Here is a 17,175-nt window from a genome sequence, read left to right as displayed (position 1 = left end):
CGTTGTCACCGATCGCAGCTGCTTCCTCGAGCTCGGCGTCCGTCGTCTTTGTCTGCTCAGCTGCGCTTCCGCCGCCGTTGGTTGCCGTTAACGTTCGCGTCTTCGTTCAGCCGTCGTCTTCGTTCGCGTTCTTCGCCGTTCAAGTTTGCTCGGCGTTCACCGTTCGCGTTCACTCGCCGTTCACCGTTCAGGTTCGCCTTCGTCTGGAAGCCACGTTGCCCTGCTTCAAACTCTGCGACCAACCCGCGCGCTTCAACTAGCCGTCGAACTGCTCTCTTTTGTCGCTGCCGTGAGTTCCCTAAACCCACCACCAGACAATACACTCACACAACACCAATACTCTGCTTGAAACTCTGCAACTTCTTATTTCTATTACGATAAGTAACTATTTGATTTGGCAGTGGTTTGGATTTTTTTCATAGACTGAATTAAAGTATACAATAGTTATGTTCTCTTCTCTATCACATTCAATGTTCTGAAAACCGGACCGGACTGGCCGGTCGAACCGGTTCAACCGGGAACCGACAACAAAAACAATCCGGTCCGCTATCTATAACCGCTCTGTCAAGAACCGTTTAAAAACCGTTGAACCGGTCAAAAACCGGCCGGTTGGACCGAACCGGAAACCGACCGGTTCCTTAAAAACGACGCCGTTTGGAGTTTTTTGGAAAAAAGAAAAAAAAGGAAAAGCAACGCGTCACTCTCACCCGGTCACCTCCTTCCCCCAACACCCCTCTCTCATTCGTGAATGCCACACTCATCTCATCCCTTTCTAAAGCAAAGTTCACAATACTGACAAACCAAAACCCTAGCCTCCTCCTCAATGATTCTACTACCGCCGTGCGTGGTTGTCGGCGCCTCCGTGGGTTCCTCCTTCCCCCTTTCCCGAGCCAAAACCCAGGACCTCTATTCTAGCGCGGCACGTCATCCCCATCCCTGGCCTCTTTGTTCAAGCCTTGGAGCAGCTCGCCGTCGTCTCGTCGCCGTTTCGTTTACAACCCAGAAAAAAGAAACAAAGCTTCGGTAGCGCTGAGAGCCCCTTGCCCCCTTCTCTCCTTCTCCTTGCCCCCATCCCTGGCTCTGTTAGTTTGTTTAATTTTGCTTCGCATCCGCTCCTTCCTTTTAATTTTGCCATGGTTAGTGGTTACTGATGAGTGATGAGTGATGGCTCTGTTTAATGTTGTTTCTGGTTACTGATGGGTTTGTTTAATTTTGCTTCGCATTCGCTTCTTCCTTTTAATTTGCTCTATTTACTGATAAGTGATGGCTCTGTTTAATTTTTGAATGCTTTGTTCTTCTTGTTCTTTTTAATTTCTGGAATTTTTGTTCAAATTTGTATGTAATGTTTTGTAATGTTTGATAATGTTGCTGTTTTGTAATTGCTGGTTGCTGGATGCAGGTTTAGTGTCATCACTATTTTGGAGTGTTTATGTACTAATGTTTGTTGCTATTTTGTCATTGCTGGTTGGAGGTTTAGTGTGATTATTGGTTAATGTTTTGTAATGTTTGTTGCTGAATGCTGATTGTTGAGTTCAGATATGGTCTTCTTGCTGAATGCTGTTTGTGCTGAATGCTAAGTGTTTGTTGCTGAATGCTGCTGCTGTTTTTAATTTCGTGAATGATTTATTAATTTCATTGTTCTTAACCGCTGTTCTTGTTAAAAATTTGCAATTGATCTTTTGATTGATTATATGCCTCATGTTTTTAATTTCACTCTACTTCTAGGCTTTGAAATCAGTTTATGATAACTGATGCAATTATTTAGTTGAATAACTGATGTAATTATTGAGTTCAAGAGATTGAGTTTTTCTGTTCTCATTATTAGTAAGACATGGATAGTTTAGAATTTTCTATTTCTTTCCCTTACTTCTGAAGTTCATTGTTTCAGAAGGTTTAGTGTTGGCTTCAACTTTCAAATGGGAATTGGGAGCTGGTGAAGATAATAACATCTTCTGGAACTGAGTCTGTTGTTTTACTGCCTGATGGAAAAGTAAGATTTGATCTAGAATTACCATAGTACACAGTGATGTTTGTTTCATCTAGCTGGACTCAGTGAGACAACTGGAAAGTGTTCTTTAAATTTAACCTTGTTAATCATATCTTGTACAATTTTGGTTGCCATAAATCCCTTGAAGAAAGTTCTTCTGTATGGTAATGATTATATTGAAGCCTACAAGCGTAAGAATCCTGTTTTGTTTTACTTTTTGACTTAGCTACATTAAGGCTATATTCTCTATTTTTAACTTGTGCACTGCAATTCAATCCAACTATTTTTAAAGAAAGTATAATTATGTTAAATGTCAACATATTTGCTGTAAATTTGAGTATTTTGATGATTAATTACATTTAGTTGGTGATATTTTATATAGGGTTTTAAATTTGAAAGATACTTTATGATGTTTATTTATAATTTATTTATTATTTTATTAAGGAACGGTTTTTCCGGTTGAACCACGGTTAGACCGGTTAGACAATAAACCAGTGATCCAGTGATTAGAGCGGTTCAATGACCGGTCCGGTTTTCAAAACCTTGATCACATTGATACTAAGCTTTGAATTCTCTTATTTCGTTTCAAGTTTACCGCACTCAACATGTTTGATGAAATGCTTTAACCATATTTCGGGTTGGTTTTATCATTTCTAGCTTTTAGAAACTTAGTAAGTTGATTGCATGTGAAATTAGAATAATTGGATCTTAGTAATTAGGAAATTTTAGCTGCACAAATAGCATCTTTGTAGAAAACATATTAGCATGATGATTCCACTTGCATTAGTGTTCTTCTGGTAAATTTTAACGGTTAGTGTGAACTTGTTAATTTGCTAATTGTTCTTGTGTTGTTGTTCTGTTGTTCTTCTGTTATTTTTATTTTATTTTATTTTATTTTTTGTGATTTTCTGTTCTTGAACCTGTTAAGTTGATAATTTGCTAAATTGTTGGGCTGCTGTTGTTTTAATTTGCTAAATTGTAGGTTTCTGTGATTTAATTTGTTGGATTTTCTATTTAGGTCTTGTTCTTGTTTATTTGCTAAATTTTTGTTGTGTATTTGTTGTCTTTGAGATTCTTGCTGGATATTGGTGATCATTGATTTATTATATGCTTCATGTTTTCATTGTTTTCTTCTTCTGAAGGAAAAAAAAATTCTGTTTTCATTGTTTTGTTGATTGTTTATTTTGTTTCAGAAATTAATTTTTTGTGATCAATGCTCAAACTCTAAATGTTGTTCTGTTGGTTTTGCCGTGTTTGTTTTGTTTCAGAAATCAATTTTTTGTTATCAATGCTCAAACTCTGAATGTTGTTCTTCTGTTTTTGTTTTGTTTCATAAATCAATATTTTGTGATCAATGCTCAAACTCTGAATGTTGTTCTGCTGTTTTTGTTGTTTCAGAAATCAATTTTTTGTGATTAATGCTCATACTCTGAATGTTGTTCTGTTTTGTTTTAAGGCTGAGTTTAGAAGAGGTGATTGATTTCTGAGTGTTGTTTTGTTTTTGTTTTAAAGCTGTGTATTGTGTTCAATTTTCATTTTGTAGGAAATTCTTTGAGGTATATAAGAATTAAGAAGAAAGACTATTTTAACGGTATTATTCTGTTGATTCTGGTATGCTACAAGCTTGAACATAGAATTGAAGAGAGAAACCCTTTATTATTTTATCATTGGCCTATTTTTGGCATTGCATATCATTGTAGTTTGTTTATTCATAGAACTAGTTGTTTATGATCCCCCTTTGAAGTAAAAAAATGCAGTAGAAGAGTGTTTAGAACCAGTTGCTTTATTCATTGAATTTTTATAGAATCAGGTATTTATTATAAAACAGTTTTTCCGGTTGAACCATGGTTGAACCGGTTTTTTCGGTTGAACCGGTTGAACCAGTTGAACCAATGAATTAGTGAACCAGTAATGAGCGGTTCGATGACCAATCCAGTTTTCTGAGAGTTCACTTCACTTTTGGATCAGTGAAAATGGCTCTAACCGTCAAGCTGCCAATACGGTTCCCAATTTCCGCGCCAATTATCGACCCGTATCCGACCCATGAACCGACCCAAATATCAACAGAGGTCAGATTCTCTCGTTGGAACAACGCCAATGCCGCCAAGTTCAACGAGCGCCGGCGAACCCAGCAGGAAATCGAGGATGAGATACGCCGCACGCGCCGCTTCGACTCTGCCGACAAAATCGCCGGAACCGCCGAGACTTCTGCCGTTTCCAGCGCCACTGTTAAAACCTTCAAATCCGCCGGGACGCCCTCCGCTCCGTCGAGGCCTTCCATCCCCGGCAGGAAATCGAAGTACTCCAAACCGCCGGCGGAGCCCCCGCGGGATTCTCATGCGGCGGTTAGGTTTTCCAGCACCCCGAATTCGAATCCAAGCAGGACTCAATTGGCGCCAGCAAACGTGAGAATCGGTGACGACGGAGTCTCCTACGTGGTCGAAGGCGCACCGTTCGAGTTTCGGTACAGCTACACGGAAACGCCAGCAGCGAAGCCGGTGAAGATTCGGGAGCCATCGTACGTGCCGTTCGGACCAGCGACGATGCTGCGGCCATGGACCGGACGGGCACCGCTGCCGACGAGCAAGAAGAAGTTGAGGGAATTCGACTCGTTCGTTCTGCCGCCGGCAGACAAGAAGGGGGTGAAGCCCGTCCAGAAGCCCGGGCCCTTTTTACCTGGATCGGGCCCGAAACACGTGCAGTGGAAGGAAGAGTTGTTGGGGGAGCCATTGACGAAGGAAGAGATCAATGCGTTGGTTGCCGGCACCGTCAAATCTGCCCGCCAGCTCAATATTGGTACTTTTGCTTGTTTTGAATTTTTTCTTTAATTTTTTTTTATTATTATTTTTTACATATTTGAGAGTTAAAGATATCTAGTTAATTGATGTGAGGCAGAAGTTAGACTTTGCTCGAAAATATCTAGTTAGTTTGTACTTGGGAGTTTTCTAAGGTAATGAAAAGTGTGTTCCTTTTGTTGATAATTGAAATATCCTTTTGCCCCAACAAAATTAAGGGTTAATCAATAAGATAAGATATGCAAAATTTGGCCCAATTGGAAAGGTTATGGTGGATCAGGGTGTGTATGTGAATGTTTGTGCAAATTTGATTACTCTGGGTAGTGTTATGTGAATTTCATGGAAAATTTACCTTTTTCCTACGCACTCTCTGTGTTGGGTGTTTTTCAGGTAGAGATGGTTTGACACATAACATGTTGGAGAATATACATGCTCTTTGGAAACGACGGAGAGTGTGCAAGATAAAGTGCAAAGGAGTGTGCACCGTCGACATGGATAATGTGTGCCAACAGTTAGAGGTTGGTTTTTTCTGCTCTCAACTGTCCCACTTTTCACTGATATCAATTCATAATGACCTCAAATCTGTGCTTGTGTTTTGGAAGTAAAACCTCATCTTGTGTGGTCGATGTGTATTTGCTTTTGGGTTAAAACATTCGTTTATTTGTTCATCCTGCTATGCAATTTAAATGGTAAAGGAGAATATAGTTCATGCATCTTTTGTTTTGGGGTGGGGGGCTACGGTTTCCGATGACATTTTCTTTGGCTTCTCTCAAGGATATAAATTTTTAACTTTTGTTTTTCTTTTCTTTACGATGCCTTCGCTGATCTTACTTTTCTGAGTTGACCATGTCCTCTGACATTCCTCAATAAAGAAATTAATTGTTTTTCATTACTTATGGTCTTTGTCTGGTTTCGTAGGAAAGGACTGGGGGAAAAATCATTCATAGGAAAAGTGGTACGGTATACCTCTTCCGGGGCAGAAACTACAACTATAGAACACGCCAACGTTTTCCTCTGATGCTGTGGAAACCTGTATCTCCAGTATATCCTAGGTTGGTTAAGCGAGTTCCAGAAGGCCTAACACTAGAAGAAGCAACTGAATTTCGTCGGAAGGGAAGGAACTTGGAACCGATATTCAAGCTAGGTAGAATCTTTCAGATTTTCATTACAATTTAACAAGAAAGCAAGTTTTTGCTCTTTTTTTGCTGACCATGTGAGACTAACTTCTATCTTTATATACAGCAAAAAATGGTGTTTACTGTGACCTTGTAGCAAATGTCAGAGAGGCTTTTGAAGAGTGTGAACTAGTGCGAATAAATTGTCAAGGACTAAATGAAAGTGATTATCGAAGGATTGGAGGAAAACTAAGGGTATAGCCATTTTCTCCTATATCTTGCAAACAACATTGAAGATTTTTTTTTTTTTGCCCTTTTTTCGTTGGTGATATAGGATAATAAGTAACATTTTTCTTCCAATTTTGTTTCTTGACTGTAGGATCTTGTTCCATGCATATTGCTCTCATTTGAGAATGAACACATACTTATGTGGAGGGGGAAAAAGTGGAAGTCCTCTTTCTCAGGTCTCGAAGATGATTACAATGAAGCCAATAAAATTGATGTTGACAGTGACAATTCCAATACACCGACTTCAGATGCCCCAGAATTGTCTGAAATGTCTTTACAGGAGAATTCATTAGAGCATCGAAGTAGTGAATCTTATGACACTAGTATTTCTTCGAGTTCAGATGATGTGAGTTTCTCTCAAGCTGAGGTGCCTTACCCTATAGAAGATAGCAATCCACCTTTCTCGATGGTTACCGATGCTGCTTCACTTTCTATGGGAACCTGTGAAGTTGAAACCACAGATGATGTCAGGGGTTCTCCACCTTCTGATAGCACAAAATCAAGTGTTTCTGTGCTGGAAAGTTGTGAGAATTCTATTGATGGCAAGTTAGATCCTTCTACAGATGGGTTGCTAGATAGTTCAAGTGCAGCTGATGAAAGTTTAATTTCAATATCATCTGCATCTTGCACAGAAGGAGTTATGTTACTGTGGGAGCAAGCTGTTGAGAAAGGTAGTGCACTTGTTTTAGATGACAGATCTTTGGATGCTGACAATGTTTATCAAACCGCAGTGGCTTTTGCCAAATCAGCTCCCCCAGGGCCTGTTTTTAGCCGATCTAGAAAGGTTAGGGTTCAAAATAATGACGAGCAAGAAGATTCAACTTTGGAGAAAAAAGAAGTTACCACTGTTGTGATTGAAGGTAAAATGGAGAACACTCAGAAGAGTTCCGAAATTCGAAGAAAAGATTTTGATGAGCGACAGAGGAATGTAGTGCCACAGGGAACAAGAGTAGATGAACTTGTGAAACTTCTGACATGATACCACCAAAAGTAGGTACTTTGTTGCACAATAAAATTATTATTGTTTTGATATCCAAAATAGTTGACTGTTTTATTTTTGAATGGAATTAAATTATCGTCAAAAAGATATCTAAGTGTGATCCAAGTTTAGACTTGATTCACAACGTTTGATGTATCTTTTTCTTTGTGAATTGGATGTATCTTTTTTATTGAGTGAAATTAAAAAGGCACGAATGTCTTTTATATTATTTTTTTATACTCAATATTTGTATACTATATGTATGAATTTGTGTGCTATGTTGAACAAAAATGTATACTATGCTTAAATATTTGTATGCTGTAATAAACTAGAAATTTTTTAATGATTTATGACAAATTAGTGTGAGTTACCAGGCTATTAACTTCGATTATTTGTGTGCTATTGTATATGTTTTTTTCTTGATTATGGTTATTTATGATGATCTTAGTTTTTTTTTAAATTGAGTTGTTTAGAAAATTAGTGTTATTCTATGATTTTGGTTTTTGTGCTATATGTGTGAATTTTTGTGCTATGCTGAACAAAAATTTGTGCTCCGCTTAAATATTTGTGTGCTATGATAAACCAGAATTTGTTTAATGATATCTGTCAAATTAGTGTGAGTTACCAAACTATTAGCTTCGATTATGTGTGTGCTGTAAAAATGAAGGGGTGTGTGTTGTTTCACTTTGCTTGATTTACACATGTAATGTGGTATGGTTTGTTTACAGTGTTGATGGACAACTGCAAGAAAGACAAGGCGATCGCTGAACTTTTCAAGAGCCATTGCATTCAAATCTGATTTGCACCTCTTGCTTCTAAGGGCAACATTCCATGAACACAAAGGAGATGTGTTGAGTGCACTCAGAGATTGTCGTGTCACACTTTCTGTGGACCATAACCACCAAGAAATGTTGGAACTGCACATCAAAGTTAATAGCCATGAGCTATGATGACATACTTTAAAAGAGTGTCATCAGCACCTTTTTATGTGTGTGTTTGTGGTTTTTTTTTTTTTTGAAAAATAGAACCTGTAATGTAATATTGGCTTGCAATGAATGGTGATCGGTTTATACACCATGAAGAAAAAGAGAAAGAAGAAAAAATAAATGTGTAATAAAAATCAATAAAAGAATATACACATAAATTTTGGTGCAACAAAAATTTGTGTGCTGTGCTTTGACAATTTGTGTGCTATGGTTTGAAAATTTGTGTAATATTTGCAAAAAGTTGTGTACTATATCGATAAGTTTGTCAATAGTAGTATCCTTTTGTGTGTGTCTGTTGGAAAATGGAACTTGTAATGTAACATTGGCTTGCAATAAATGGTGATTGGTTTACACACCATGAAGAAAAAAAGAGAGAAAATAAATGTGTAAAAGAACTCAATAAAAAAAATACACACACTTAAATTTTGGTGCAGCAAAAATTTGTATGCTGCGCTTCGAAAATTTGTGTGCTATAGTTCAAAAATTTGTTACGTGCAAAAATTTGTGTGCTATATTGATAAGTTTGTGTTACGTGCAAATTTGTCTGCTATACTTCAAAACTTTATATGCTATGCTCCGAAATTTGTATGCTCTCCAACAAAAATGTGTACTGCAGAACATGTAGAAAGACTTGTACAGGTAATACAATCTCTTTGAATTGTGCGCCATAAAATTTTCAGAAAATTTTAAAAATAGCACGTTGTTAAGCAGTCCCTACAGCATTGTCCAATCAAACAGAAATCAATCATTTTGCAGTATCTGAAAATTAATTTCCCTCATTTTGCTATGCATAAGCCAAGAAAAACAACAAATTAAAAATACACGACAGTGTTATTTATGCTTCTTTACTGGTTCTCAGGAGTTGGGACGTTTCCTTTTGAGTGATCCACTTAAAGCAGCTTTAGCCTTCGCCCACTCTTTCAAAGAAGAACAACTTCTCATGAATGTGCAAGTTTCGCCTACTTCAACCCTCGCAGTGGATCTCTCTTTTTGTACTGTTTCTTCAGACGATCCTTCCTTTTCTCTTGTCTCACTCTTTTCCTCATATGCAGTATCATTGGCACCACCACCATCATGTTGACTCTTTTCCGGTATACACCCATCACTAGTAACAACTTCATTAATGGCATCCTTACCTACATTATTATGCTTGGGATTGTTGGAATTTGCAGGGTCCACGGTAGACCCCTTGGCCATTGGCTCTGAGAATGTAATGCCTGCCAAAATCTGTGAAATGCTAAATGAACTGTTGTCTCCAGCAACCAGTTGTGTCCATGATTGCTTCCGTCGCCATGATGCACCTCGACCGGTCTTCTTCAACTTCACATTGTTGTCAGCAGGCTGAGATTCAGCATGCTTTCTTAATGCTGATGTGTTGGTATGATTATCTTCAGTGAGCTCCTTTGTCGATTCTGTATCGGTGGGTTCACTCCCTAGGTGTTCATGCCCTTCCATGTTTTCAGTTTTGTCGTTTAAAGATATGGATTGGGATGGACTATCAGGTCTTTCTTGTTCTGTAGGAAATATGAGAGTGCCATTGAAAGCAGTATTACCTCCATTACCAAGTAGTTCTTTCCATGATGATTTCTGAGACCATGAAACTTTAGACGGTTTGCCAAAATCATCTTCTGACTCAACAGGTTGCACTCCAGATTCTACCTCATCTGGAAGGGTCTGCACATTATTCTTTCCTTTAGCAGTAGTAGACACATGTCCAATGCTTTCCCTTTCCGATTTGCGAAGTGATTTTCTCTTATTGTTGGGATTGCTCTTATGCCCTTTATGCACATCAGACTCACTCTTGTCATTTTCTTCCTTACCAATTTTTGATTTATTGGACCATGAGTCCTGAATATCCAAACAGCAATTAGAAACAATATAAATAAATCTATTCTTTGATAAAAAAAAATAAGGAGTGATACAATAAGAGATAACTTAACCGGTTTCTTTCGTAAGGGGAGTGGATCCTCTCAATTTTTTTCTCTTAATTGTTTGGTAAAGTGTGATCTCTTATCATTCAATATCTTTTCTCACATATTTTTTTCTTGGTCCCACTTAATGTAACGTGAGAGATCACACTTTACCAAACAATTGAGGGAAAAAAAATTGAGAGAATCCATTTGCTAGTAAGCCCTATTGAATAATAATAATAATAATAATAATAATAATAATAATAATAATAATGACAGCAATGAAAATTAACCTGATTTTCCAAGATCATTTGAAGTTTCTCACTCCCTATTATGGACGATTTATTTTTCTGTGTGTTCACGTTAATAATGAGATCATCTTCATCTGTTGAACTACCTACTTCAGAGTCATCAGGATGTGCAGGTGATTCAAAGGAATCCTCTGTTTCAAGATTCTTCTTTTCGAAAACATTTTCTTTTCCAAGTAGTTTGTTCATCACGACATTCATTATGTTAATTTCTTCATCATTCATTCCTCCAATTTCTGTTGCCCTTTCAATATGTAGTTTTCCCCTTTCTGTGCCAGAAGGACTACAATGTTCCTTGCAATCACAGAAATGCACAGGGAGAAGAGGAACTTTAATATTCTGGAAACTGTATTTGTGCTTTCCAGTTCCAGTGAATGGTATAGATTTTACCTGCATAAGTACAGATGTTGCATGTGAAAATTGAACCATATGATTAAGCATTAACGTTTCTTTACATGACCGAATATAAGGGAAAGGCAAGAATGCATTCTACATAATAAAACTGTTACACACTTATATATCACAGATAAATGGAAGTCTTAAATTAAATATCAACAAAAAAAATCCAAAAAATTTAAAAAACATACAAATTGAGCCAAAATTTAGCAATAGAAGCATGCAGGCTTAGCAATTGTAGGGGTATATAGCACATGATTGAGGCAGAGGAGAGCAGGAGCCGGATGCAATGGAGCTTCTGGTGCGGAGTGCTTTTCTTTCCGTGGTGTTGAGGCCATAATCAAAATATGGTGGGTAGTCAGGTCAAAGACAAACAACTTGGGTAACCCAATTAGGTTCTTCTTCCTCTGTTGCAGCCTCATTCATCCCTTCTCTCTGTCTCAGCCTGTGTTTTGTCGCAGTTGGAACAGAGGAGAAACAAAGACAGTAAACAAAGGCAATGTATCTTATATGTTATGCTATGGCCAAATTAGAGTTTCTCATGTTTTTTATCATTTGCACACGAGTTCTTTTTTCTTTTTTCTGGTGTGTGCATTTCTGCAGATTCTTCTTTAATTTTGCTGAAATAGCTTCTTGGTCTTCAATGTTACATGATAAAAAGAAAAGAAGGAAAAAAGGTGTATTGTTCACATCCAAGGATAACAATGACCTTTCTCAGGTTTGAAAGGCCATATATGGATAATCCTCCAGATGTGTGCTATGTTCAGGTTGAATTCTGAATCAATATCACTTTTTTTCATTTTACATTATCCAGTGGCTTGCTTTCTTTGGAATGCATTGTTTAGTATCTTTGGCGAGTGTTGGGTGTATCCTAGAGGCTCAGAGCAATTCTTATTGATTGGCATTGACACATTTGGCTATGACAGACATTCCAACAAGCAAGCCATGTGGGATAGGATTTGATGCCTTGCTTGTACATGGTGCAAGGCACGTAAACATTTGAGGTATCTGGCTTAGAAATTAAGAGAGATAGATTAGTGAATTTCACATTTTTGCTACATTCATGCTAGGCTCTTCTGTTTGTTAGTTCTTATTTATCCGAACTTTTGTTGCTTAAATGATAGCCTACCTCCAAATGACACACATATTCCTACAAATGTGCCCTATCCATGCTGCATATTCTCCACAGCACCTCACACACACCCTTCTGCTGAGTCAGCAAGTCAGTTACGCTGACCCTGCCCCCACCAGATCATTCTTCTAAGTGCATATTTGAGCGCCATTATTTTGTTAAAAAAAGATCTTTTTTCAATGAAAAAATATCTTTTTTTATTTTTTAACGTGTTTGGCAAATTTCTAGTAGTAAAAGTAAAAGCACTAGTAAAATAAAAAAAAAATCTTTTTTGAGAAGCTGTAATTTACATCTTTTTTTAAAAGATATTTTTTCCTTAAAAAAAGATGTTTTTCATGTAATAAATAAACAAAAAAGTACTTTTATATTGTTATACCCAAACATAATTGATTGATAAAAAGACCTTTTTACATGAGATACCCAAACATAAAATTACTTTTACTTTTCCATAAGATCTTTTAAAAAAAGATAACTCAAAAAAAGATCTTTTCTTAAAAGCTCACCCAAATAAGCTCTAAACCTGCCCCACATTTTCCTTAACCCATTTACCTTTTTCTTCACATCTTATATCTTCAGCTGCATACTTTCTTATAGGGTTAAGTACTGAAATCGTCCCTAAGGTCTGGGGTGAAAATCAAAATCGTCCCCGACCTTTTTTTGTTATTAAAATCATCCTCAACGTTACAAAACGTTATAAAATCGTCCTTTTTCACTTCAATTTTATTTTTTTCCCATATTACCCTTCATTATTAATAAAAATAATTAAAAATAATATTAAAAAATTAAAACAACCCCCCTCCCCTCCCACCCCTCAACCCTCCCCCTCCGCCCTCCGCCCTCCCCCCTCCCTCCTCCCTCACTCACTCTCGCCTCCCCCCTCTGCCCACTCCCTCACCCCCCCCCCCCACCCCTCAACCCTCACCCCTCCCCCTCCCCCATCCCCCTTCCCGTAACTCCCTCTCACTCACCCTCCCGACCCCCCACCCCTCACCCCTCACCCCTCACCCCCTCAGCCCACTCCCTTCAGCCCACTCCCCTCACTATCCCGTAATCCCCTCACCCCACTCCCGTAACCCCTTCCCCCAGAACCCACCACCACCCCCACCTCAGAAAATCATAACTCAGAAAATTATAACTCAAAAAATCAGAATAATCAATCAAAACTCAGCAACAATAATCAACAAATTCAGCAACAACAATAATCAAAACTCAGCAATAATCAAAACTCAGCAACAATTCACAAAAAATTTGGAAATTCTACAACAAAAAGAACAGTGGCAGAAGAAGAAGAAGAAGAACAGTGGCAGATCACAGGCGGCTTGGTCGCCGTCCCTAGACGTCGTCGCACCAGGCGCAGGAGTGGTCACCGTCGCTGCAGAGAAGCCGCACTGTCACCGTCGCATCCTTGCCGCCAGCTTCGCCGGATCTGGCCATCGAACCAGTCCTTGCCACCGCCGTTGGAGTCGCGAGCAGAAGCGGGAGAAGAAGATGCGAGCCAAGGCCGAGGCGGAGGGGTGGCCACCGTCGCTGCAGAAAAGCCGCACTGCCACCATCGCATCCTTGCCGCCAGCTTCGCCGGATCTGACCATCGAATCCGTCCTTGCCGCCGCCGTTGGAGTCGCGAGCAGGAGCGGGAGAAGAAGATGCGAGCCAAGGCCGAGGCGGAGGAGGCGCCGTGCCTGGCAGCCGCCGTCCCCCGGCTTCCCTTCCCTCCCCCTCCCCCCACCCCCCTTCTCGCGCCCCACCCCCTTCTTTCTCTCCCCCCGTTTCTCTCTGTATCCCTTTCTTTCCCTCTTTCCCTTTTTTTAATTTAATTTATATTTATTTTATTTTATAATTTTATTTATTTTATTTTTTAATTTTTTTAATGAGGGGTAGTTTGGTAATAAAAAAAATAAAATTGGTAAAAAGGATGATTTTAAAGCGTTTTTAAACGTTGAGGATGATTTTAATAACAAAAAAAGGTCGGGGATGATTTTGATTTTCACCCCAGACCTTAGGGACGATTTCAGTACTTAACCCCTTTCTTATAAGGTGCATTACAACTTAGGTTCTTAATCTCAAATTCTTGACCATTTTAAACCTTATTACGTGATAAGATGTTAAACCTAACATGTATTACATGAACAGAAATTTTAACAGAATAGAGGAGGAATATAAATGAAAACCATTTAAAACAATGATATAAAAATATATACAAACCCTCCCCCCCCCCCCCTTCTCTTTTTTTCTCTCTCTTCTCATGAAAGTACCTAGAAGGCAACAACGAGTCTTCAAGGCTTCAAATGTTGCAAACATTCCCTGAAGTCTCTACATATTATACAGGGACAGTCCCGAAAAAACACATATACATCACAGAACAAAAACAAGACACCAAAAGCACAAAATTACCTATAAGATATGTAAAAGAAAAGAATAATCCTAAAAAATCTAAGATGACACACTTCAAACAAACAGACCATCTGAGAACAGCATAATTAGACACTCCCACAAATGTTGGCCTTGTTATTCCTGCCAAATGCCAAAACCTTTAAAACATGTCATAATAAATGTTTACAGTATGGCCTCATAGAAATGGAGACAGCTAACAGTTCAGATCATTTCTTAGTGTCATTCATTACCGAAATAACTGTACCAATAATATTGTGAGCTTAATTCTTGACATTGAAAAAAAAAACCAAAAATATTAAGACATGAATCCATGACAAAGCTCTACAGTATTTCACATAATATTTCCCATGTTATACCACTTTCATACGCAAAAATGGCATTCTACAAAGCCATAGCCACACTAGATACACACCAAAGACTGGCATCCACACCTTTTAGCTTCACAGTTTAAAGGTTATTCAAAACACAAACGCCTTTAAAGGTCACGGTTCAACATCCAAAAAACATGTTGAAACACAACCAGTGAACATATTTGTAGATGGAGTTCATTCAACGTAGGGTTCCCAAACTGAAAAAAGATCCTCTAAAATGAGATTAGTAAAGTGATAAAGTGAAGGTTTAATCACCACTGAATTTGTAACTTCTAACTTATGTGAACCCCACTATCTTAATTTGTAACTTTACCAACATCCTCAATTTAGAGGAGCTTGATCCATCCAGACTCATTGGATATTGGCTTTTAACAACGTCAATGACCAATGAATACATACTTGTGTCGACTAAATGAATAAATAAAGGTATGTTACATTAGTATGTCACCTTTCTTAACCTCGGGAAGTAAATGTGGAGCTGCTTTGTCTTTAAACTCTCTTTTGTGGGCTTTTCCTCTAACTTATCAGTAGTGACTGGTTTGTCACTAACATGCTCAATCTTAGACATAGCATCTTCATCCCATTCTCGTTTCAACCGCACTAGATAATGTTCTTTAGCCTTCTCAAGCTTCAACTTCTCACCCTTCCAAACACAACCATTATACTGCCAAGACAATTTTTTTTTTTTTAGTTTTTAACAGAAAATGCATATTGTTATAATCAATTGAATTTAATGAAGTTTTAACTAAAAAAAAAAGAGAAAAAACTAACCTTGCTAAAAAGCCTGGAAAGAGATTTGTCATCGGTGGGAAAAGGAAGGAAGTCAAGATAGGCGAAACTGCGACCTTTGGTTCGGATTGTTTCGACTGCTTCGACATTGCCGAAAGAGCTGAACAAACTGTGTAGGTCTTGTTTAGTTACTGATTCCCCCAATCCACCGACAAATATTCTCACCGTCTTGTTCTGTTGCCCCTCCATGCCCTAAGGATCGTTAGCCTGCACTCAATTAACAATAATACGGTGATATAGGAATGCTATTAAGTTGGTTCGACAATGTTTTGTGCCTCCAAGAGTAACAATTAGAAGCGGCAATTTTTTTCTTAATTAACAATATAGGCAGTGCAAATTTTAACAAAGCTCATCACAATGATTAACAACAACAAAAAGCACTAAAAGAACAGTGAATCAGTAACATAGGCAGTGCAAATTTAAAATTTAAAATTTATCATCAAATACAATCTGTGAGCAAAGCCAATCAATCAAGCACTGACTGAGCATTCTGTTCTGATTCTGTGACTGGGAAGCAACAAATTCAGCAACAAATTCAAGTTACAGCAACAAATTTAACAAATCCTAGTAAAGTCCCGATTTACAGCAAAAAGGCAAATTTATTAATTACCAATTCAGCAACATGCAGAAATACAGGGAAAAGGGGAATCTGGAAAAGAGAGAGCACTAAACCAAAACATTAACCAATAATCACAAAACACTAAACCTTCACCCAGCAATTACAAACAAAGCCAGCAATTACAAACATTAGCACGTTATGAAACATTCCAAAACACTAAACCTTCACCCAGCAAAACCAGCAACTACAAACAAAGCCATCAGTAAATTTGAACAAAAAAATTAAGAGCCATCAGCCTACAGCATTCAACAATATTGCAACAAACAAATTAGGAGCCATCAGCAACTGGTAAACCAGTAAAACACTATCAGAGCCATCAGAGTAAGTATTACTGACTAAAACACTAAAACAGATTAACAGAGTAAGTATTACTGACTAACAGAGCAATCAGAGTATAGTGAATACAAGACAGAGCAATCAGAATCATACATACAAATTTGCAAATTTGTAAAATTTCCACCATTAACCACCAGCAAATACAAGGGAATACCAAACTGGAAACCAAGACGGAAGACCGAAGAAGAAGAATTGAAGAACCAAACTTCAAAGTTCAAACCAAGACCGAAGAAGAATTGAAGAAAAAATGGAACAAAAATTGAAGAAGAAGACCGAAGATGAAGACGAGCCACTAACCTGGGTTCGGTGCCGAGAAGCCAGCGAAGATGAAGAGTACCTGCCGAGTTACTGGGTTAGGGTTCGACGACCTGGGAACGGCGGCGACTATGGAGGGCTAGGGTTCCTCCGCTTCAGAGTTCTCCAATCTCCAGTACAGGGAGTATAGTGACAAATGATTAAATGAATGAATGATTGGGGGAAGAGGGGGGAGGGGGGGTGTTTGGTTCACGCAGAGTATTGTTGTTGTGTGAGTGTATTGTCTGGTGGTGGGTTTAGGGAACTCACGGCGGCGACAAAAGAGAGCAGTTCGACGGCTAGGTGAAGCGCGCGGGTTGGTCGCAGAGTTTGAAGCAGGGCAACATGGCTTCCAGACGAACGCGAACCCGAACGGTGAACGCGAACGGTGAACGCCAAGCAAACTTGAACGGCGAAGAACGCGAACGAAGACGACGGCTGAACGAAGACGCGAACGTTAACGGCAACCAACGGCGGAC

General features: G+C 38.6%; 2 protein-coding genes across 8 annotated transcripts; one reads left to right on the top strand and one right to left on the bottom strand.

Moving 5' to 3' along the window:
• Window positions 1-699: 699 nt before the first annotated feature.
• LOC148554358 (CRS2-associated factor 1, chloroplastic-like) lies at window positions 700-8,401 on the top strand. 7 transcript variants are annotated; one of them, XM_088492653.1, is made up of 8 exons: window positions 710-1,136; window positions 1,889-1,990; window positions 3,956-4,783; window positions 5,173-5,300; window positions 5,701-5,926; window positions 6,025-6,152; window positions 6,277-7,175; window positions 7,893-8,401. In XM_088492653.1, coding segments are annotated over exons 2-7 (2,199 nt in total). In that variant the 5' UTR covers window positions 710-1,136; window positions 1,889-1,989; the 3' UTR covers window positions 7,165-7,175; window positions 7,893-8,401. The 7 variants fall into 7 exon arrangements, with proteins under 7 accessions (XP_088348782.1, XP_088348779.1, XP_088348783.1 ...); XM_088492657.1 differs by having other exon boundaries at window positions 741-1,023; XM_088492654.1 differs by having other exon boundaries at window positions 747-1,082.
• A 422-nt stretch (window positions 8,402-8,823) lies between these two features.
• Window positions 8,824-16,840, bottom strand: LOC107606327 (protein REPRESSOR OF SILENCING 3). Its single transcript, XM_088492660.1, has 5 exons — window positions 16,700-16,840; window positions 15,430-15,654; window positions 15,107-15,322; window positions 10,354-10,758; window positions 8,824-9,998 (listed from the first exon to the last, which is right to left on the bottom strand). Exons 2-5 carry the CDS (start codon window positions 15,634-15,636, stop codon window positions 9,006-9,008), a joined length of 1,821 nt encoding a protein of 606 aa, XP_088348786.1. The 5' UTR covers window positions 15,637-15,654; window positions 16,700-16,840; the 3' UTR covers window positions 8,824-9,005.
• Between the last annotated feature and the right edge of the window lie 335 nt (window positions 16,841-17,175).

The sequence above is a fragment of the Arachis ipaensis genome, chromosome B7, assembly GCF_059453495.1.
Source record: "Arachis ipaensis isolate K30076 ecotype BB chromosome B7, ASM5945349v1, whole genome shotgun sequence".
NCBI classification, from domain to species: domain Eukaryota; kingdom Viridiplantae; phylum Streptophyta; class Magnoliopsida; order Fabales; family Fabaceae; genus Arachis; species Arachis ipaensis.
This window is presented reverse-complemented; position numbering and strand designations above follow the sequence as displayed.

Coding starts and splice junctions, on each gene's coding strand:
- LOC107606327 (XM_088492660.1), bottom strand. CDS start 15,636: ATGGAGGGGCAACAGAACAAGACGGTGAGAATATTTGTCGGTGGATTG. Junction 15,323..15,429: donor TTTCCAGGCTTTTTAGCAAG/GTTAGTTTTTTC, acceptor TTGTCTTGGCAG/TATAATGGTTGTGTTTGGAA. Junction 9,999..10,353: donor AAATGATCTTGGAAAATCAG/GTTAATTTTCAT, acceptor TTGGATATTCAG/GACTCATGGTCCAATAAATC.
- LOC148554358 (XM_088492653.1), top strand. Junction 5,927..6,024: donor GGAACCGATATTCAAGCTAG/GTAGAATCTTTC, acceptor CTTTATATACAG/CAAAAAATGGTGTTTACTGT. Junction 6,153..6,276: donor GGATTGGAGGAAAACTAAGG/GTATAGCCATTT, acceptor TCTTGACTGTAG/GATCTTGTTCCATGCATATT.